Raw genomic sequence first — 18,359 nt, forward strand, 5'->3', positions numbered from 1 at the left:
AAGACTGTTTTACAGACTATTGTATCATTGAAAGGCTGTGTAGCCCCCCTGAGAAACATAAGTGGTATCTCTGCTTAAGTCTACAAGCTCTTAGAAAAATTCCTATGTGTCTCAGAGCTTCGGTGAGTTGCCCACCTTGTTTATAATGCCAGGTATTGTCTTCAAAGAGGAGGGATCGTTGTAAAACAAGGAGCAGAAGCAAGAGACTCTGTGTTCTCTTTTTATTCAAAGATCATTTTATTGGGGACTCTTACAACTCTTGTTACAATCCATACATTGCTTGCATCAGGCGAATTTATACATATGCTGCCTTAATTATTTTCTAGACATTTACTCTCTATTGAGCCCTTGGTATCAGCTCCTCTTCTCCGCCCCCACTCCCCTCCCATAGCTACTCAATAGATTATAAATTGTTATTATTTTCGTATCTCACATCAACCGCTGTCTCCCTCCCCCCATGTTTTCTGTTGTTCTTCTCTCTGGAGAGGGGTGCATGGTTATGTGTCGATCATCATGATTGGCTCCCCCTTTCTTCCTTCCTCTCCCCCTCTTCCCCCTACCCTTCTGGTATCGCTATTCCCACTCCTGTTCCTGGATTCTGTGTGTCGGGACCACCCATCTCTTATTTGTATCTGTGTTCCAGTCAAGAGACTTTGTTTTCAAAGACAAGTGGTCTACGGCTGCCTGTCTATGTACAGATTATCGGTACATCTATAAAACAGAGAAGCAGGTCCACTTTACAGGATTACATATATTTCTTAAAGAAGACTCCTCTTTTCCTCTTAAGGTTTATAAAAATAGATCTGCTCTGTGAAGCCCTCTTGTGCATTCCCCTGGGACTGCCCATTTCAAGCCAGCTCTTTTATAGATAAAAATGGAGATCCCCCCAATCTCTTCCAGCCAGTAAAGCCCAGATTTGCTTTTATGTAGCCTTTTGCTCCCCTAACAGTTTTTTTCCCCCCTGACCAAACCTCCATGCCAAACTCTTCTATGACTCTTCCCACCTCACCCCAAAATGAAAACACGGTATATTAATAATATCAATCTTTTGTGGATGGTTCAAAGATGACATAAAATAATTGAAGATGCCTGGTGGAAAGGAAACATTCCGATTGTAGCAGGCATCATGTATCATATAAAAATGGTAAATTGTCAGAATAGTGCAAATGCTGAATTTGGGTTGAAAAATAAAATGCCTACTTCATATGGACATTTCAATTGCTAAATCAATGTTTTATCGTTCACCTTTGATTTTCTCATTCTTACATCCAAATATTACTTTTGCCGTTGTTACCACTTTGGAATTTTCTGGTTTTCTAGTCAGGGAAATGCTAGTTTATTCAACCAGCGCTTGTTAAAAATGCATAATGCAGAGAACAGTTAACATCGCGTTTGTAGAAAATATCTGCTGGCATTGCACAGCTAATGCCCTGGTGGTAATTATAATAAGAGGAGCTCTTAAGTCTGAACGAAATATTGAATGTATTCACCTGTTAGTATGACAGACCAGGTCCTGATCAAACCCCTTCTGATGACAAGTCAAAATGCTAGATAAGCAATTTTTAAAACACCCTTTTCAGTGTGCTCATGAACTGTTAGGATATTCAGAGACTGAAAATGAAATAGAACAGAAACCCAGAGATATGTAGCAAGAGCACTGAAAGCAGCTCTCACTTTGAGCATCTTTTCCAAACTTGAGTTTCCGGGGATTTTTTTTTTTTTTAATGGAGCGCAGGGCACAAAAAGCCAAGTCCAGGGTCTGCTTAAGGTGAAGAGTGTAACAGGATATCGTCATGCATAAAGCTAGGACATCAAAGGGTCAGGCCCATGGTCTGTGGGTGCACTAGAAATCCGTGAACTAGAAGCAGGAAAATAACCGGTTTCAAACCTGGACCCTGAGTAGTGGAATGCCCTTGTAAATTCATCATTATGAACTAGCCTTTATAAGCCTGAATTCACAGTATCAGTATTAGGAAGGACTTGTGATTAGAGTTTCCTTTAAAGTTATTCAGAGATTCAGAGCTCGCCAAGTGTTGATTGGAATCACATGACTACTTTGAGAACTACTTTCAATTCCACTAGATAAAGCGCCAAGAAACACAAGCTCATCCTGTAAAAGGATGACATCTCAAAACCACATAAGAAACAAATTATCCTGAAGACGAATCTTCAGAAATAATGACTGGTAGAGACTTTACATAATGAAATTATGAGCCATAAAATAGAAACTAGTGATATTTCATATATGATCCATCTTTAAGTAAAGTTCTAAAGGGTAAGCAGTTAAGTGATTGGCTACTAGTTGAAAGGTTCGCAGTTCGGGTCCACCCAGAGTTGCCTTGGAAGAAAGAGGCCTAGTGATTGACTTGTAATGAAGTGGTCGCTGAAGAGGCTTTGGTGGTATAGTGGTGAGCACAGCTGTCGTCCTCTAAGCGGCCACTGAAACCCCTGCTGAGCACAGTTCCCCTCCCACCCAGCTGACCAGCCCTTCAGTGGGTCAGGAGAAAAGGAGCCATGAATAGGTGGCACACAGGCAAGCAAAACTGTTCAGTGTGATATTTCAGTGGCAGATACAGGGCTGTACGCAGAACTTGACAGCGTAGAGAGGGGGCCCTGGGGTAAACGGTGGGCATTACTTAACATTAATGCATCCATACTGGTTAATAAATGATAGAAAATGTACTATACCAATGCCAGATGTTAGTAACCAGGGAAGCTCCGGAGGGTGTCGAGAAAGGGCATGTGGACTCTCTGTACTTTCAAAGGTTTGTGGTTTTTTTGGCGGGGAGAGAGGAGTAGGGTGTGTGTGAGAGAACTGTTCTAAAATATAAAATCCTAATTTTTTTTATTGATAAAGCAGAGGAGATTTTTTTTTAAGTTTGATGCAATTGGACAGACATGGTACCCACAACAGCAAACTCTGCAGAACACACATTCTTCCTGTGTACAAATGTACCCATGACACTTTTAGCAAAGGCATACTTTGTTTTCAAAACATTTCCTGTAATGCAGACAACATTTTCTGGGAACAATGCAATTAGAAGTCAATAACAAAAGGACTATCAAAGCCCTGTGCTTGGGGATTAAGAAACATACTTCAAAGTGAATCATAAGTAAACAAATCATCATAGTAGTTTCCAAATACTGAGGTAAATGAAAATGCCACATATCTAAGCTGAGGAGATGGAGCAAACACAATACTTAGGGGGACATTTAGATACTCTTAAGCTTATCAATTAAATAAAAGGTAAAATGAGTTAAACCCAAACCAAACTCGCTGATTCGTAGTGACCCCTGTGGGTTTCTGAGAGGGCAACTGTTCACAGCAGAGCTCCTGCTGGTTTCAAACTGCTGACCATGCGCTTTGCAGCCCAAAGCAGAACCACTCCACTAATGAGTCAAGCCTACCCCCCCAAAAAAAATTTTTTTAAAGAAGCTATACAAAATAAACCCAAAGAAAATAGAGGGAAGAGCGTAATTAAAATAAAGAGCAGAAATCAATGGAATTTAAAATGATTCAGCAACTCTGAATGAATCTCAGGAACATATGTTGAATTCCTAAGCAAGCAAACTGCCAAAGAATCCATAGCACAGTATTCCATTTACATAGATATTTAGAAACATGTACAGTTAAGCAACATTATTTAAGCATAATATACATGCAATATACAAATATATGCAAGGTGTTCCAGGTAGCATTTACTTCTAAGATGGAAGGGAATGACAGGAGGTTGGGGAAGGAGCGAAGGAAGAAGTGAACTAATATATATATATAATTTGTGACCTTTTTATTCATGCCTCTACCCCTCTTTTTTTCTTCTGTTTTTAAAAACAAGGTCATTGCTGACATGGAGGCCCAAGTTCACAAGCTGAGAGAAGAGCTGATTAATGTGAACTCCCAGCGGAAACAGCAGCTTGTTGAACTTGGTCTTCTTCGAGAAGAGGAAAAGCAAAGGGCTGCAAGGGACCACGAGACTGCGGTCAACAAGCTGAAGGCTGAGTCGGAGAAGATGAAGATAGAACTGAAGAAAACCCATGCTGCTGAGACAGAGATGACACTGGAGAAGGTCAGGCGTCCAATTGAAATTTTATACAGATGAACCCCAGGTTAAAATCCATCGCCAGCACCCTAATATTTAGTCTCTTAAAGATGGTGGCATTAGCGTTGTTCTTCTAATGTATAAACTCTTCAGATGAGCAATTTGAGTAGCTTGCCTGATGTTGAAACACCCCTAGAGTAATTGAGGGAATTTCCCAAATGGTCTTTGAACTTTCTTAGATGGAATTGTATGGAGTGTTCCTTTTTGTATTCATGAAACATTTAGCACACACACACAAACATGCTAACCCATAGTGACCTCATAGGGCAGGGTAGAACTACCCCTGTGGGTTTCCAAGACTGTAACTCTTCATGGAAAGTAGAAAGCCCCATCTTTCTTCCAACATTGGGCACCTTGTGAGAAAATGATCTCCTATTATCAGGCATTATACTAATTAGAAATTGTTGGGCTGCGGCTCTAACTTTCCCTTTGTGAACACCAGATTTAAGATGTTTGCTGAGTTGTCTAATCATCATGTTTTTTTTAGACTTTAGAGCTCTTCTGACAGTAGCAAAAAAGATGACCTGTTTAACAGGTTGACTTTTTTTTCTTTTTGATGAAGTGATCAAAGTTTTCTTTGGGATTGCATATCTTAAAATAGATGTCAATATAATGTTGACACGATAGAGGTTATTCAATACTCAATCTCAATTATTCTTTCTTGGTGGTCTGAAAAAGTGCAAGTATTTTACTGCAGTAGTAAATGTGGATTGCTTTAAGTCATAGAGTGCCCTGGTGGCATAGTGGTTACAAGATGGCCTGAGCTCTGCAGGGTGAACGGTTAGAAACAACCAGTTTCTCTGCAGGAGAAATTTGAGGCTCACTACTCCCAAAGAGAATTACAGTCCCTGAAACTCACAGGGGCAGTTCTGTAGGCCGGTCATGAGTTGGAATTGACTTGATGGCAGGGAGGTTGGTTTGGTACAAGTCGTAGCAACTGTAAATTCCCCCTGAGTTCCTTAAGAACTATCTATATCCAGGGTCAAGAAAGCTGAAAAAGTGACTTAGCAAGTGGCTATATTTAAGCTTTTTACTTCTTCCTTTTTATCATTTAATTAGTTTTGAGCCTTTTTTGGGAGTATACCAGGCTACTCTACGCACTGCAAATTGATTTCACATAGACCCTGGTCTTTCACGGTGGATTTGCTCAATGCAATATATCATTTATTTCTTCGCTTGCTGCTTTCACGAGTGTTTACATTGGATCCAAGTAGAAAGAAACCCGCACAACTTCAGTCTTCCTCTGTTTATCATGATGTCATGTCTTGTCCAGTAGTGAGGATTTTGTTTTCTTCTTGTTGTTAAGGTATCATCCATACGGAAGGCTGTAGTCTTGGATCTTCATCAGAAAGCGCTTCAGATCCTCTTCCCTCTCAGCAGACGAGGTTGTGTCATCTGCATATCGCAGGTTGATCATCTCTCTTCTTAGTACAGAATCACAGTAGCATGGTCAGAGTCAGGCTACGCCATAGTCAGGTGGCTGCTAGGCTGCTGGAAGACCGGAATGCTAAGCAGAGGTGTGAGGGTAGAGCGGTGAGCCAGAAGATGGAACACTGCTGACTTGAATTGGGAACAGAAGTGACACAAGAAGATGCAGATGGGGTTTTAGCACAGTAATTTTAGGAGACATGCCCAACTACTGCTGAGGAAGTTGACCAATGACCAGAATGCAAAGACTTGTTGGTACAAAAAAAAAGAATTAGAGCATTAAGTCTGTTTCATGTTGATCAGTGTTTGTTACTGCATTCGTAAATGGAGTTTAGCATTTAGCATCTCCAAATGCTGTGAAGAGCTGGGCAGTGAGTGCGTGCCCTCATAGCAGTCCCTGGGACATACTCACTTTCAGAAGCGCCCGGGCTGTGCCTGGCACCGTACCACAAAGCAGGCATTGACGCAATGTTTTCTGAGTGAATGAAAGAAGAAGAGCCACTGAGAAATTCAGTGTAGCCAAAGTATTGGGGGAGGATTCCCCCAAATTGGATGACACCCAATCATAAATACATCTATGGGACAAACTACATCTTTATATTTAACTCTTCATGTTCTTTTGGCCCTAATTTTTCCATATAAGGTAATTCTTTTTTCCAGGCATGGTTATATTTTTTTTTCTGCACAAATTAGTGAACCTGGGAACTCATACTGTAAGTGTAGCCTATTGTATCATGATACAAGGTGCTTGAATTCTTGTCCCTGTCACTTATAAAAAGTTCACTGCTTTTTACCTTCAAATTAATCTGAACAGTGAAATATTGCTAACAGAACTCCAGTCAGAATGGAGGGGTCAGCTGTTAATTTTCTGTTTCTAAGTATAAAATCGACATTGAAAGAGGCAAGGAAAATAATACCAGAATAATAACTGATCTACATGTGAATCTCATGCAGCCTGGGGAGTTTCAGTAGCACTTGCAATGTCAAGGTTATGAGAATTCCGGAGTCCACAATCCTACCTGAATTCCTGTCAGCAGCCATTTAGACCCAGATGACATCTCCAATGGCTTCAAGTTAAGAGAAACATGAAATACGTCCACAAGGTCAAAATGCTTGAAATAGTGAAGCCCAGAGAGGAAATGATTGACATTTGCAAAGCGAAAACTTCTTTTCTAGCCTTTATAAAAAAGTCGCTTCAAACCAAAATGAGACAAAGTCCATAAAATGTGAGCCTTTGAAAAATTTAAGAACATTATTAAGTAATGATCGTAGGTAGTTTTCAGAAGAAGAATGAAAACTTGGGTATATAAAAATCACTTTTCTCAGAAATCTATTCACTTATTTTTTTAAAAAAACTTTCCTGAAATAGAGGACATTTTAGAAAATATAAAAAACAGAGACGAGTGTAAACTTCTCTGCTACTGACACTACTGTAAAATAGCTTGATTCACCAAGCTGGCCGAGATCAGATAACATGCTTATGTTTCTTACTTTAAAAAGGTTTATGATAAGACTAGCCCAATGGCATTTGAAAATATAATTTTCAAATTATGAACATTTAGTTTCTACAAAATTGTTTAAGTTAGTGCTGAGAATAAAATCTTTTCTCTGTCAATCTGTCCACATTTATTCCCTCTGGGTTCAAAACCCAATAGAATTATTGGGAGAAATTGGTTTTCAAAAAGTTGTTCTTGATTCATGTTTCTCCCAACATAGTTTCTTGTCCTATTGGTTAGCACTTAGTGTTATTAATATTTTTGTTTCATTTTTGTTGGAAAATGGTTTTAATTTAAGAGGTTGAATTTTTGCAGTAGGGTTTTTTTTTTCCTTTGTAGTTCATTGCCTCTTTATGCCCTTGGCCATCATGTTAGGATCTTAGCGTTTTTATTACCAACTGATGAAAACTTGAGTTATATTTAGGATGGTAAAGCCATAGTATATTGTTTTATGATCTCTCTGGTACACAAAAAATTTAATTTGTGTTGAACAAAATCTATTCACCTTTTCCTTCTCGAGTTCTCTCCTGTAAGTAGTTGTTGGAAGCTTTGCATTTTGATATTAAAACACATAACAACACATCAAACATTTTCCACAGTGCTCTCTACTAAGTAAAAAGCTCTTATGAAATTGACATGGCATTTACCAGGTTGGAGTTCCTGGTCTATAATTTTAAATGGTATCTGAAGGATTATACTGGAATTCTGCCAGCCTGAAGTCATTAAAAGGCTTTGAGCAACAATTCAGCATCTTTTTCAAATTTAAGAAAAGCCCCATATGGCATAATTATTCAAAGCTAAGGTCACAGAAACTACTTAAACCTTTGAAATTTATAATTAAAGGATTAATATTAACTTATAAAGACATTGTCATTTTGGCTTAAAATGGATTTCTAATCGCAGTCTGTCCTTTTTTACTTTGATCTTTCCCCTGACTTTTTCCCTTTTCTAGAAATGTTAAGTTTTAAAATTTGAAAGTAAATAGTATGCTCACACAGTTTAGATTTATAACATTTGATTGACAAGCAACATCCAGTATCATTTTTATTCCACTCCACGATTGGTGATGGATTGAAAGTTGGCATGTTCTTCTGGCTACAGCTTGATGTATCGGTTGGGATATAATGACCTCTCTGAACATCACAGGAAATTTACCCAAATTATAGCAACTTAGGAAACTCAAGGTGTGGACATAAATAGAATATGATGACCTGGTGTTCATTTCCATTCCAATTTAAGATTTTGAAGAGTCTCAGTTGTTAACCTTCTCTGATGAGCCAGAAAGGCTTGACCCTGACTTAAAAGCAAAGAGCTTGTTATTTTGAAAACAAGTCAACTACTTTATTTAAATCAGTTTATGCCTCGGTCTCTTCGTCTGTTCCTCAGACTCTTTCTTTTTACATCAGTCTGTAGTTCTCACCTGCTTTTTCAGCTTTTTGTGTTTGGCATCATCTGCTACACAGTGAGTCTTCTAAACACGTACGGGAATGATGTGTCTGTCGGCTGTTGGTTTCTTAAACAAGGAGAGTGGAGTCTTGTAATCATTCCTGTCTATCTGCAGTGTCAAAGGCTTCCTCGTTTCTGAGAGGGGCTGCGAAGCCCAAACTCACGTGGAGTCCTGCATATGGATCACTGAAGGTCTCATTACATACATGTGATTGTCCAAACAGCACAAAGCTGGGACTCGTGAACAGGAATGACGGAGCTGTGCATTTATTTGTGTGTGACCAGATACTCTCCCAGATAGCAACTAAGTTTTAAAAAATGGTGCATGGCCGAGTGCTCAGTATGTGTATATTTTTTTAATGTTTGTGTATATATAGTGGGTATTTCGGGAAGGGAACCGAAGAATCTAGTTACAATAGTAGGAATACCCCCAGTAAAGCTGCAAATCTTGTGGCGACAGGGATGAAATGAAGAATGGCATTACTTATTTGTAAAATCTCAAGACACTTGTATAGCATCCCGCTAATGTAGACACGGGGAGGCCTGGTGGCCTATAGGGTTTGTGTTGGGCTGCTAATCACAGGTCATCAGTTCCAAACCCCTAGCTGCTCTGCGGGAGGGAGAGAGGCAGTGCTTCCTGTTCCCATAAAGAGGCACTGCCCTAGAACCCACAGCCACCGTTGGGCCGGTGCTAGAGGGTCGCCGCGAGTCAGAGGCAGCTCGATGGTAGTGAGAATGTGGACACATTTATGGATACGAATGGTTCTTAAAGGGCTATATGTACTTGTGAAAAATTGGAAACACCTAAGATTCTCAGTAATTTGGGCCTTTTTGAAGAAATTAGGATAAGTTTACTTTATGAAGCCTTTTAAAATTGTGTCATCGAATCATACTGAATGAATGGTAAGAGAATCCACTCCCAATAGAATGCACTGAAGAAAAAAAGAACATCGTAAACGTTTCTGTGCTTCATTCAAATGTAGCAAGCCATAGAGCAGCTTATACTTGGGAAAGACACAAATGAGCTGGTTCTTTTTGCTGTGGAATAGGATATGTGCAGAGTTTTCGGTTGCACTGTTCAGTATTTTGTGATTGTTCTCCATGAGCACCTTCGATGTAGACTGCCAGAGCGCTAGGCGGAGAGCGCCTTCCGGTTGTATTGCTGCCCTGCCCCAAATCCGAGGACCTCATCGGTTTCCTCTTTTCTGCCCTTGGGAGACCAGAGTCACAAAGAAAAGGATGCGCTGGTCCTTCGGCCCTGGTCCACGTGAGGTTAGATGTCAGAATCTGAGCGGCCTGAGGAGGTTATCACTGGTCCCACTGTGCACTGAACCAGTCTGCTGCAAAAGACCCCCTTAAAGTTTGCCTCCGTGAAAATGTCACCCATGTCATGGGATTTTCAGTCACCTCCAATGGACAGGGAATGAAGATGACCAAGGGAAACATTGATGTCTTGGGCTTAGGACGTTGGCGACGAATACGAGTACACCGTGGACTGCCAGAAGCACCACCACGCCTCTCTTGGACGAAGTACGACCAGAATGCTCCTTGGAAGCAAGGAGGGCGAGACTTCATCTCACATACTTGGGACTTGTTACTGGGAGGGACCAGTCCCTGGAGGAGGCAATTAGGCTTGGCAAAGTAAGAGGGGCAGGGGTGGGTGTGTGGTAGGGGTGGATCCTCGCAGGGAGAAATGGATGGACGCTGTAGCTTTACCAGTGGCCTCCACATTGTGAGCAAGGGTTGTGAGGGTGGTTTAGGGCCAGCTAGGGTTTGGGTCTGCCGTACATAGAGTCCCTCTGAGTGGGAACCAACTCCCCAGCATCTAACAGTAACCCCACCCCTCCTCGCCCCTGCCCCAAACACCTCTAACCCCCTGGCCTGCGTCATTCAGGGCAGAGGGACTGTATCCTCGTGAACAGTAAAAGCAGCAGTGTTGTCGCCTCTGCAGCCTGCTCTTGGGGTCCATCTTTGCTTTGGGGTTCTCATTGGCGCCAAAGAGATATGGGTTTCTGGGTGGTCAGACTGCTCATCCCCCAGGAAAGTCAAGCCCTGGGTGTGATAAGAGGGAAAGAAGAGGACGTTAAGCCTGGAGACACAGCAAATGGTTGTCAGAGCCCCTGAGGGGCGCAGGAAAGAAAGGAGGCCAGTCTGCAACCCCTCCACTTTCCTGGTAGGACTTTTCCTAAAACCCAGACAATCTAGAATCGGTCCCTCCCCTCAAGGAAGTCATGTTAACGGATTGGAGGTAATGGGCCCAAGGACATGCCATCTGGGTCACGTGTGTGCATCCAGGCCATCGTGGACATCTGTTGGTCTAGGGGGCCATGGCGGAGTCGGGCAGAACTCTCTTGTGTATGATGGCTGTGTGTCAATGGCATATCCCATCTTTGCGTATATACTTACAGGGGGTTCTTGCCTGTAATAAAGGGCAGTCGCCACAGCTCTTTAGCTTTCTGATCAAAGAATTGCATAACCTTGGTTCTGCACCTCCACCTTTCTCGCTTTCTAAAAGCTTTTTATCGTGATTTAGGTGAAAGTTTATAGAGCAGACTGGTTTTCCATTTGAGATCCGTGCACTTGTTGTTTCCTGGCTTTGAATAAAATCCCCACAAAGTAGCAGCGCCCTCCCCACTTCCTCCTTGTGTTTCCCTTGCCCCCAGTCCCTCTTTCCTCTCCCTTCCTGCCCTGCTCCCTGAGGAAATGCGGACCTTTCAGCCAGCGGAGCTGCTTGTTCCAAAGGGTGCCTACTCCCCCGTGTGACTGGTCACCTGGCTAAAAAGTGGATCCCATGGGTGTGGCTTCAGTACCAGGCTTGAATGGTGGTCAAAGACCCTAATCTTGGGGTTCTCTACCAGCCTATCAGACCAGTAAGCCTAGTCTCATTTATGATTTTGAGTTTTGTTCTACATTTTTCTCCCACCCTAGAGTCTAGGATCTTCCACTGTGTTCCCTTTCAGAGGGGTCAGCAGGGGTGGCCAAGCATCTCCTCGTCTTCTGGCCTGCACCCTGGAGGCTGAGGTCTGTGTCTTGTCGTCCTTCAGTCCTGCGCACATTTGCCTTTCCTACCAGCCTGCCCACCGCAGGCAGTCTGGGTTGTGCCCACCTCACGCAGCTGCTGTGCCACACGTGGGCTGTAAGGGTTCTGCCTGTTCACGCCTTCCAAATCCTTTCCCTTCTGCCAGGATCAGCTTATGACCGGGTCTTCATGCAAGGGTGGTCCCTGACCCTTTGCCCTCTACCCCTCCTCCCTACAGGCTCTTCACTGTGCATCTCCAGTTCTTCATACCTTCTTCTCATTTAAAAAAAAAGTTTTTTTTCAGGTTTTTTTTGCGTTTTACCCACTTTCCCCCTTTTTGGGCCGTTTTTGCAGGTTTTGCCCAACTTTTTTTTTTTTTGGGCCCCCCCCGGGGGAGGGGGGGGGCTTTTCCCTTCCCTTCGGTTTTCCCATACCTGCATGGTGCCTGGCTATCACCAGGGACTGCTCTGGTGGAGGTACAATAGATGGTCCTGGTTAGACTGGGAGGAAACATGCAAAACAGAATTCAAATTCTTAAAAATGACCAAACTAACTGAATGACTTGAGACCAGAAAGGCTCCTGAGACCTGGAACCAGAACTATCCCTTTGAGACCACCAGCTCATAGGAATGCATGAAGACGCACAAAGGGTGGGGCCTGGCCGGGTGCGGCTCTGATGGAAACTCAACACAAAACACCTGCATGAGCCCCAAGGTCGTTGCTGCCATCCAGAAGCAAAGATGGGAGATAAGGACACAAGGAAATGGATCAGCCAGAGCCCAGGAATGTCGATACGATGTAAAACTCGTCAAGAATGGCCGGGATCGGTCTCTTTGGAAATTGTTAAAGGGGAAGCTAATTTCTTCCATAAACTTTCGCCAAAAACACAGTAAAATGTTACTCAGGAGGAAGAAAAGATCACAGCCTAGAAGCAGTTCTCGGTGTCAGTCTTTCACGCTTTCTCCTCGTCACCGTGTGAGCTCAGTATGGGGCTGCAATACCTCACAACAACTCACATGCACATACCAGTTCTGTGTCGACAGTACTTTCTATTTCACTTGAGTGAATTGGGAGCAGTGGGATTGCCTGGTTTTTATGTTCGGTGTATTTTCCACTTGACGAAAACTTCCTGCTGTGATTCGGAGTTCCAACGAGCCACCCCGAAGAGCTGAGCCAGCCCACACCAGCATTTAGGGTTAGCAGTTGTTAGTGTTATTTGAGCCGTATACTCACTCAGGTAACTAACTCGTTGTGTGATGATCTCCCAACTGACTAATACTGTTGAACACCTTGTCATGTGTGACATCTGCATATCTTCCTCGGGCAGGTGCCTATTTAAATATCTTCCCAAGTTTGTGTTTGGTGGTGAGTTTCTCTGTTGAATGGTTAGCGCTCTTCATGTATTCTGGATATAAGTCTTTTATGAGATTTATAGTTTGCAAAGATTTCTCCTAGTCAACTGGCTTGTTTCCTATTATGTTGGTATCTTTCAAGGAGCAGGTGTTCTTAATTTTTATGAAGCACAGTTTATCTTTTTTTTCCATTAGTGTGCCACGCTTCTCATATCCTGTCTCAGAAATCTTGGCCTAACCTAAGGTCATAAGGAAGTTTTCTTTTACTTATATATTTAGGTTTGTGGTACATTTTGAGTAGATTTCAAGATACATGTTATGGTTCAGTTTCTGCATCGCCATCTGTTGAAAAGACTGTTCTTTATCCATTAATTGTCATTACACCTTTGTTGAATATTTACCAAAATGGCAACGGAGGCCATATCTGACTTTCTCCAGCCCAGAGGGCAATTGCCACAGGGAGATGTTAGACATGCCTACACCTTCCATCCCTTTTTTGCCCTATTCTGAAACCAACCGTTCTTCTCACAGCATCTCCTTCTATGGTTGGCCTAGACCAGGCGTCCTCAAACTATGGCCCACGGACCACATGTGGCTCGCTGAGGACATTTATCTGGCCCGCCAGGTGTTTTTGCCCCGTTTGGTATTTTATTTCAAAATAAGATATGTGCAGTGTGCGTAGGAATTTGTCCATAGGTTTTTTTTTAAACTATAGTCCAGCCCTCCAACTGGTCTGAGGGATAGTGAACTGGCCCCCTGTTTAAAAAGTTTGAGAGGACCCCTGGCCTAGACAGTTCATTGTAATGGTCACACAGACAATGCTTAAGATGATGGGGTTCATTAGGGACGTTTACAGATTACAATTGAGTTGAGAAGTTCTCAGGATACAGTTGTTCAGTCAGGACAACTTCTATTCTGCTGTGCCCACAGGTTGGCCTCTCTCTGGCCCCTGTCACTTGGCCTGGCGGCCTCTCTCCTGCTCAGCAGTGTTACAAAGCATTTGTAGGGTTGCCAGTAAATACCCAAAGACATGCTACTCTGCTATAAGCCTCAACCCATCTCAGCTCTAGGTTGGCAAACCCACCTACCCCAAGGAAGTGTCCAGAGGCCCTCTACTCCACAGGCCAGCCTCCCGCCCCAGGCACTCAGCTTTAATGACTCTGTGGGCCGGAAAGTCTGTCACTCTGTGTCCTGTTCTGGCTCTAGCCTCTGCTCCTGCTCTTCTGCACCGTCTTTGGCGTCACAGCTATGTTCTGGATCCAGGAGGTCCACTGCCCAGAGAGCTGAGCGTCCAAAGGATGCTCTCCACTCCTGGCTCTTCTCTCTTTTGTAAAAACTATTTTATTGGCATATACTTCATATAACATGCCATTTTATCTTCCAATTATATTAAGAAGAGTCATACAATCTTCTCTTTGCTGATAGGAGGGTCCTGTGTCTGGCATGGTTTTTTTGACACCCACAAGGATGACCACCACAGTTCTCTGTTAAGTCATTCACTGCAGAATCACATCCGTAATTCTCCCACGTCTTACTCAGACCCATCGGGAAAGAGGTCTTTTAGTGGGAATAACAAAGGCTATGGCTTTTGGAAGAGCCAAAATAGATAATTCACTGCATTACAGTGGGTCTAATTTGGGACTACTTGATTGGGTTCCACTGATTTATTCAATGAGATGACAAAAATCCGTGAAAAATGGAATTAAAAGATAATGGAATTTTTTCATGGACTATTTGAAACCCCTATCATATCTGACCTTTCTCTAATACCATAGTGTCTGGATTACAGTAGTTTTTATAATAGACCTGAGATACATGCCAAAAAAGTTTCACATACAAGCACATACAAACATCCGTATGTTAGCATACACTAATAATCAATGTCAACAGTATTATAGATTGTATCGGCTGCACTCAGTCTGAGCCTTCGTCAGCCAGCCAGGTCAGGCAGCCAGTAGTGTTCATTTTTTTGTGTTTTTCAGAATATATTACCGATTCCTGTTTAAAAATGGAAGAGCTACACTTTTTAAGTGAGTGCAGATGTGAACTGTTTTTAATATTCATCCATGTTATTTTCTTGGCAAAGAACATGGATATTTGTTCCCACTGCATGGCTTTAACAGATCAGTAGACATCCTAAGGACACTCTAAGGAAGCAACCCAGGGTCATGGAAAATCTCTCATGTGGCGTCGGTACCTTTGATTCTTATTTGTGAAAGTTGCTTATGTAATCATAGATTTCATATGACTATTGAATATGGAATTGTAACAGATTTTTAAATGAGAGCTTGAAAAATTTAATTTAGATCTCCATTTCTATGGGTTATTACATTATTTCTCTCTAATGTAGACCATGTTGTTTATCCAACTCAGATTACCTTATTAATCTGGAGGAAGTATCATGGATTTTAGAGACTTCCTAAAAAGCAAGAAATGATTTTTTAATGCCCTACTTGACCATTTATGAGTAAACATACTTAATAAGCACTATCTATACACTTACCTCAAGGAACCCTGGTGGCATAGTGGGTTGGGCTATGCCCCAGCGTCAGCGGTTTGAACCCTTCAGCCATTCCACGGGAGAAAGATGAGGCTGCCTCCTCTCATGCAGATTTATAGCTTCAGGAACTCTAGGGGCCAGTTCTACTTGATCTGTAGGGTCACCATGAGTCAGAATTGACTTGATGGCATTTGGTTGCTTATGTGCTTAGCTCTCAGTGCTGGGGGATACTCACTAAGAGGTACGTGATTTTGTCCTTGCTCTCTGGAAGCAGCTGTTATTGTGATGATGAGAAATACAAGCATGAAACAAACGAGAAACTATATAACCACACATAATAACATCTGCCCTAGGGTTCATTGATGGGAACGCTAAGAAGGTCTGTAGCCATCAGAGACTGTTTTGTGGACAAGGAGGTCCTTTGTGAAGTTATCACCTTTGAATTGCATTTTGTTGTTGCTCGTTGCTGGTAAGCGGGCCCCAGTTCACAGGGAGTTGGCTGTAACGGAACGACCTGTGCCTGGTCCCGCGCTGTGGTCATGATCATTGTGTGCTTGGCTCCAGTGTTGTGGCTGTTGTGTCACGCCACTCACTGAAGGCTTCCCTCGTTTTCGCTGACCCTCCGCTGCTCACACACGATGTCCTTTTCTAGTGAATTGGTACCAGATATGGAGAGTTTTCTGAGGCAATCAAAGGATCTAAAATAGAAAGCTATGCTCTTAAGACAAGTTGGGAGCAAGTCAGGCTATGATTGTTTATAAAAACCATATTTGTTTTTTCTTAACAAGATTAAAGTTGACTTTGGGGGGAGGGGGACTTTTTCTTTTACACTTAGTGATAAGTTATAAAAGTAGTGCAGAGGATTTCTTTCTATCTCATACCCATCCTCCCCTACTGTTAACAGATATTTATGGTTCACTTTAAACCAGGGGGCTGCCATTGGTGTAATGCTATGAAATAACTATAGACTTCAGTTGGGTTTCACCAGTTTTTCTACTAATGCTCTTTCCTCCCCTCCCCCATGGTTCAATCCAGCTCTCCTACTGTATTTACTTGTCATCTCTCTTTCCAAACGAAAGCCAAACTTACTGCCAGTCCATTCCTACTCCTGAGGACCCTAGCAACATGGGCTTCCAACCCTGGAAGTAGAAATCTCGTCTTTTTCCTGTAGAGCAACTGTTGGTTTTGAACTGCTGGCCTTGCATTTAGCAGCCCAGTGAAGAACCACTACACCCAGGGCTCCTGTCCTACCTCCTTGGTCCCATCCAATCCTGGACAGTCCGTCCGTCTTGCCTTCTGGTTAAGGATCTGGACACATTCGGAGAATACTGATCAGGGACCTTGTAGAATGGTTCTGGCTACGGCTTTGTCTAAAGCTATTTTCATGGTGAGATGAGGGTCGTGCATTTTTTAGCAAGAATTCAAGAAAAGCGGTGATGGGCCATTTTCAACTGTGATCCATCCATGGTCTCGTGATATCAGTACATATATCTTATTATATAATTGATCACATTGTTAATGTGGTTTCGGCTAGCTTTCTCTGTTGTTGAGTTATACTTGAGTTTTTTCCTTTTGTGATTATTGTCTTAGGAGAAATACTCTGAGATTATGCAAGAATCCTATTTCTCCACAGAATTGTCCCCACTATTTTTAGCATTAGGGATTCACAGTTTAAATCTATTAGTGAATCTTGCCCACAACAACTACTATTATCTCTTTTTTTAATCACTTTGATTTTTTTAATTTTATTCTCTGGCGTCAAGTTTTGCTGGCAGCGTGGTTCGTATGTGGGGCCTACTTTTTCATTCCTGTCTGTTTCCTGTCTGTATTGGGTGGGGTTCTCCAGAGAAGCAAAGACCGCTACCCTTGTATGTGTTCATATAGAGAAAGAGCTTTATATCAAGAAATGGCTTACACAGTTGTAAGAGGAGGTAAGTCCACTTTGGTTCAAGTCAGTCTTCCCTTGACTTGTTGAAGCTGATGAACAAGAAGCAGGATCAGGAAGCAGAGGCCACGGTGGGCCCAGACAGCAGGTGGAGAACAAAAGGAATCCGCGGTTAGTGAACTGAATCCACGGCGGGCAGGCAGTCGCTGACTGGGATGGCAGACAACAAAAGAGATGCAGGAACCACATGCAAGACCCAGCTCCAGCAGAAGGCGAAGGGTCAAAAAGGATGGGACGCTGCTCAGTTTCTTTCCTACACAAAAGAGCCCACTCCCAAGGAGGTGTCCTCAGGCTGCAACCCAACTGAGAGCTAGGCCTCCACCCCTGACCCTTACCCCAGTGTCTAGTTGACATCATCCCTGACCATCACGATATCCTTAGAGGAGAAAATATTCAATAACCCAAGTCACTTTCTCAAAGCAATTTTTAAAATGAAGGAATGAATCAGATTTAAAAGACAATTAAGAGGGGGAAATGAACTGGAGGTAGAGGTAAATCCGTTGCCTTTGACTGGATTCTGACACATGGTAACGCTGTAGGACACAGTGGAACTGCCTCCTGGGATTTTCAAGGCTTTGATATTTAAGGAAGCCGATTGCCACATCTCTCTGCTCCGGAGTAGCTGGTGAGGTTGAAGCACTGAGCAAATCCTCAGTCTTTGTGCCAGCAGGAATCATTGAAAGTAGAAGAGGGCCCCAGAGGAAGTCACTTCAGAGGAGAGCCCGGAAGCCAAGGCTCAGGGAAAGGGGCACAGAGGAGCAAACAAAGAGTGAGGGAGAGAGTGTGGAACACATCCTGGCCCACCAAGCTCCGAGGACGATATACCTGCTCAGAGCAGCCAATGCACAGAGAGGGCCATAGGGCCGGCCCCACCACAAGACATGACATCCTTCACAGACCTGGGAAAAAAAACACTGGAGGCATAGTGTTTGAATTGTGCCTGATCTAACCCCACACACGGGCAAAACGCTAAGGGCGTGCAACAGAGCAGCAAGGGGAGCAAAGCAATGAAGTCCCCGGGGAATACGAAAAATAGACTTTGGGGCCAGGGTGTGGCACCAAATCAGATTGGA

The 18,359-nt window shown here is 42.8% G+C and overlaps 1 protein-coding gene across 1 annotated transcript in view; it reads left to right on the forward strand.

The window, feature by feature from the left end:
- The window catches only part of CEP112 (centrosomal protein 112), a 462,158-nt gene that overhangs the window by 247,772 nt on the left and 196,027 nt on the right, over positions 1 to 18,359 (forward strand). The window contains exon 22 of the mRNA XM_045299484.1: positions 3,837 to 4,067. Coding sequence (XP_045155419.1) covers positions 3,837 to 4,067 — 231 coding nt within the window. The remainder of the gene's footprint in view (positions 1 to 3,836; positions 4,068 to 18,359) is intronic.

Source organism: Echinops telfairi, unplaced genomic scaffold (genome assembly GCF_000313985.2).
Source record: "Echinops telfairi isolate 266 unplaced genomic scaffold, ASM31398v2 ScPeMD7_7458;HRSCAF=8496, whole genome shotgun sequence".
In the NCBI taxonomy this organism is placed as follows: Eukaryota; Metazoa; Chordata; class Mammalia; order Afrosoricida; family Tenrecidae; genus Echinops; species Echinops telfairi.